This window comes from Chlamydotis macqueenii, unplaced genomic scaffold (assembly GCF_036417535.1).
Source record: "Chlamydotis macqueenii isolate bChlMac1 unplaced genomic scaffold, bChlMac1.mat HAP1_SCAFFOLD_79, whole genome shotgun sequence".
NCBI classification, from domain to species: Eukaryota; Metazoa; Chordata; class Aves; order Otidiformes; family Otididae; genus Chlamydotis; species Chlamydotis macqueenii.
This window is the reverse complement of record NW_028239252.1, coordinates 1-4,010: the sequence shown is the minus strand read 5'-3', so window position 1 is coordinate 4,010 and position 4,010 is coordinate 1. Positions and strand designations below refer to the sequence as shown.

The window sequence follows — 4,010 nt, the reverse complement described above, 5'->3', positions numbered from 1 at the left end:
GGGCGGGGGGCAGATTTGGGGGGAATGCAGGGCTGCGGGAATCTCGGGGGAGGTTCTGTGGGGCTGGGGGGGGTCGCTATGGGGCTGGGGGGGTCGCTATGGGGCTGGGGGGCGTGGCTGTGGGGCTGGGGGGGTCGCTATGGGGCGGGGGGGTCGCTATGGGGCAGGGGGGCATGGCTGTGGGGCTGGGGGGTCGCTATGGGGCTGGGGGGTCGCTATGGGGCAGAGGGGCATGGCCGTGGGGCGCTATGGGGCTGGAGGAGGTTAGTGGGGTCTCTGGGCACTTGTGGGTCGCTGGGGGGTTGGGGGCTCGGCTATGGGGCTGGGGGGTCGCTATGGGGCTGGGGGGGTCGCTATGGGGCGGGGGGGCATGGCCGTGGGGCGCTATGGGGCTGGAGGAGGTTAGTGGGGTCTCTGGGCACTTGTGGGTCGCTGGGGGGTTGGGGGCTCGGCTGTGGGGCTGGGGGGTCACTATGGGACAGGGGGGCGTCGCTATGGGGCTGGGGAGTCGCTATGGGGCTGGGGGGTCGCTATGGGGCTGGGGGGGCATGGCCGTGGGGCGCTATGGGGCTGGAGGAGGTTAGTGGGGTCTCTTGGTTGGGTACTTGTGGGTCGCTGGGGGCTCTCGGGGGGCGTGGCTGTGGGGCTGGGGGGTCGCTATGGGGCTGGGGGGTCGCTATGGGGTGGGAGGGCGTGGCCGTGGGGCGCTATGGGTCTGGCCCCGCCCCACAGCTGCTGCACCCCGAGGCGGTGGAGGGGCTGGTGCTGATCAACATCAACCCCCGCGCCAAGGGCTGGGTGGATTGGGTGGCGCACAAGGTGGGCGGGGCCGGCGGGTGGGGAGGGCCAATGGGGAGAGGGGTGGGGCAGAAGGGGGCGGGGTTTGGGGGGGGTTCCCTGCTGCTGGCCCCGCAGCGCTGTGGGTCGCTTGGGGTCGCGTGTGGCTCACTGTGGGTCCCTATGGGTCGCCGTGGGTCGCTGTGGGTGGCGGTGGGCGGCCGTGGGTCACTGTGGGTCCCTACGGTGTCTGTGGGTGGCTGTGGGTTGCTGCGGGTCCCTACGGTGTTGGTGGGCGGCTGTGGGTCGCTGTGGGTCCCTACGGTAGCTGTGGGTCGCTGTGGGTCGCTGCGGGTCCCTACGGTGTCTGTGGGTCGCTGTGGGTTGCTGTGGGTCCCTACGGTAGCTGTGGGTCGCTGTGGGTCGCTGTGGGTCCCTACGGTGTCTGTGGGTCGCCGTGGGTCGCTGCGGGTCCCTACGGTGTCTGTGGGTCGCCGTGGGTCGTGGTGGGTCCCTACGGTCGCTGTGGGTCGCTGTGGGTCCCTACGGTGTCTGTGGGTCGCTGTGGGTCCCTACGGTGTCTGTGGGTCGCCGTGGGTCGCTGTGGGCCGCTGTGGGTCCCTACGGTGTCTGTGGGTCGCTGTGGGTCGCTGTGGGTCACGGTGGGTCCCTACGGTGTCTGTGGGTCGCTGTGGGTCGCTGTGGTGTCTGTGGCTCGCTGTGGGTCGCTGTGGGTCACTGTGGGTCACTGTGGTGTCTGTGGGTCGCTGTGGGTCGCTGTGGGTCGCTGTGGGTCCCTACGGTGTCTGTGGGTCGCCGTGGGTCGCTGTGGGCCGCTGTGGGTCCCTACGGTGTCTGTGGGTCGCTGTGGGTCGCTGTGGGTCACGGTGGGTCCCTACGGTGTCTGTGGGTCGCTGTGGGTCGCTGTGGTGTCTGTGGGTCGCTGTGGGTCGCTGTGGGTCACTGTGGGTCACTGTGGTGTCTGTGGGTCGCTGTGGGTCGCTGTGGTGTCTGTGGGTCGCTGTGGGTCGCTGTGGGTCACTGTGGGTCACTGTGGTGTCTGTGGGTTGCTGTGGGTCGCTGTGGGTTGCTGTGGGTCCCTACGGTGTCTGTGGGTCGCTGTGGGTCGCTGTGGGTCGCTGTGGGTCCCTACGGTGTCTGTGGGTCGCTGTGGGTCCCTACCGTGTCTGTGGGTGTCTGTGGGTCGCCGTGGGTCACTGCGGGTCGCTGTGGGTCCCTACGGTGTCTGTGGGTCGCTGTGGGTCGCTGTGGGTCGCGGTGGCTCCCTACGGTGTCTGTGGGTGCCGGTGGATCGCGGTGGGTCGCCGTGGGTCGCCGTGGGTCCCACGGGTGCCCCCCCAGCTGTCGGGCCTGACGTCCTCCAGCAGCGAGCTCATCCTGGCGCACCTCTTCACGCAGGTCGGGCGGGGGGGCACTTGGGGGTCCCGTGGGGGGCCACTTGTGGGTCCGGGGGGCGCTTGGGGGTCTGGGGAGGGCCACTTGTGGGTCCTGGGGGTCAGTTTTGGGGGCCCTCAAGGGGCACTTGGGGGGCCTGTGGGGGGCACTTGGGGGGCCCAGAGTCCACCTGGAGGCCCCAAGGGCCACTTGTGGGTCGGGGGGGGCACTTACGGGTCAGGGAGCTCAGTTAAGGGTTGGGGGAGGGTCACTTGTGGGTCACAGGGTGGGGGCGGGGTGGGGGCGGGGCTGTGACATGGGGGCGGGGCAGGGGCGGGGCGGGGGCGGGGCTGTGACACGGGGGCGTGGCAGGGGCGGGGCAGGGGCGGGGCGGGGGCGGGGCTGTGACACGCGGGCCGCAGGAGGAGCTGGCGGCCGCCCCTCCCCCGGTGCAGCAGGCCCGGCGGCGGCTGGGGGCGGCGCCCAACGCCCCCCTGCTCTGGGCCATGTACAACAGGTACTGGGCAAACTGGGGGCGCTGCGGCGGGGCTGCGGGGCACTGGGACTGCCCTCGGAGCACTGGGATCGAGCTGGGATTGAACTGGGAGGGAACTGGGAGGGGCTGGAATGGAACTGGGGGGACTGGTGGGGACTGGGAGGGGACTGGGAGGGACTGGGAGGGGACTGGGACTGGGCTAGGAGGACTGGGACTGAACTGGGATTGAACCGGGGCGGACTGGGAGGGAACTGGGGGGGCTGGGAGGGGCTGGGAGGGACTGGGATTGGGCTAGGAGGACTGGCATCGAACTGGGATTGAACTGGGATTGAACCGGGGGGGACTGGGAGGGAACTGGGGGGGGACTGGGACTGGGCTAGGAGCACTGGGATTGAACCGGGGGGGGACTGGGGGGGACTGGGGGGGACTGGCAGGGGACTGCGAGGGGACTGGGGGGGACTGCGAGGGGACTGGGGGGGACTGGGATTGAACTGGGATTGAACCGGGGGGGATTGGGAGGGAACTGGGAGGGACTGGGACTGGGCTAGGAGGACTGGGACTGAACTGGGATTGAACCGGGGGGGACTGGGATCGAACTGGGGGGGCTGGGAGGGACTGGGAGGGGACTGGGGGGGGTCTGGGATGGGATTTGGGGGCACTGGGATCAGACTGGGATGGAGTGGGAGGGTACTGGGGAAACTGGGATCAAACTGGGAGGAATTGGAATTGAACTGGGATGGAGCTGGGGGGGGTACCGGGGGGCTGGGAGGGACTGGGAGCAACTGGGATTGAGCTGAGGGGAACTGGAAGGGAACTGGGAGGGACTGGGAGAGAACTGGGGAGAAAACAGGGGGAACTGGGATCAAACTGGGAGGCACTAGGATGAACTGGGACACCCCCCTTGCAGCCGCGGGGACCTGGGCCTGCAGCGCAGCGGGGCCAACAGCCTGCGGTGAGTGACCCCTGACCCCTGACCCCACGTGACCCCCGTGACCCCACGTGACCCCCGTGACCCCCCCGCGACCCCTGACCTTTGCCCCCCCAGCTGCCCGGTGCTGCTGGTGGTGGGCGACAACTCCCCCCACAAGGACGCCATGGTGAGTGACGTCACTGGTGATGTCACCGGGCCTCCTGTGATGTCACCGGGCCTCCTCTGAGGTCACATGACACCCCCCATGGGGTCACACAGGGTCAGAGGTCATGGGGTCAGAGGTCATGGGGTCACAGAGGGTCAGAGGTCACAGGGGCTCAGAGGACTGCTGGGGGGGGGGGGACCGGGCCTTACCGGGGTCGCGAGGTCAGAGGTCAGCCAGGGGTCAGAGGTCACCGGGGAGGGGTCGGA

The 4,010-nt window shown here is 69.7% G+C and overlaps 1 protein-coding gene across 1 annotated transcript; it reads left to right on the top strand.

Moving 5' to 3' along the window:
- Positions 1 to 678: 678 nt before the first annotated feature.
- Positions 679 to 3,765, top strand: LOC147595990 (protein NDRG2-like; the record flags this gene model as incomplete). The annotated part of the gene is made up of 5 exons (XM_086771762.1): positions 679 to 819; positions 2,140 to 2,196; positions 2,595 to 2,689; positions 3,576 to 3,620; positions 3,714 to 3,765. Coding segments are annotated over exons 1-5 (390 nt in total), but the record flags the coding sequence as incomplete, so codon positions are not given.
- Between the last annotated feature and the right edge of the window lie 245 nt (positions 3,766 to 4,010).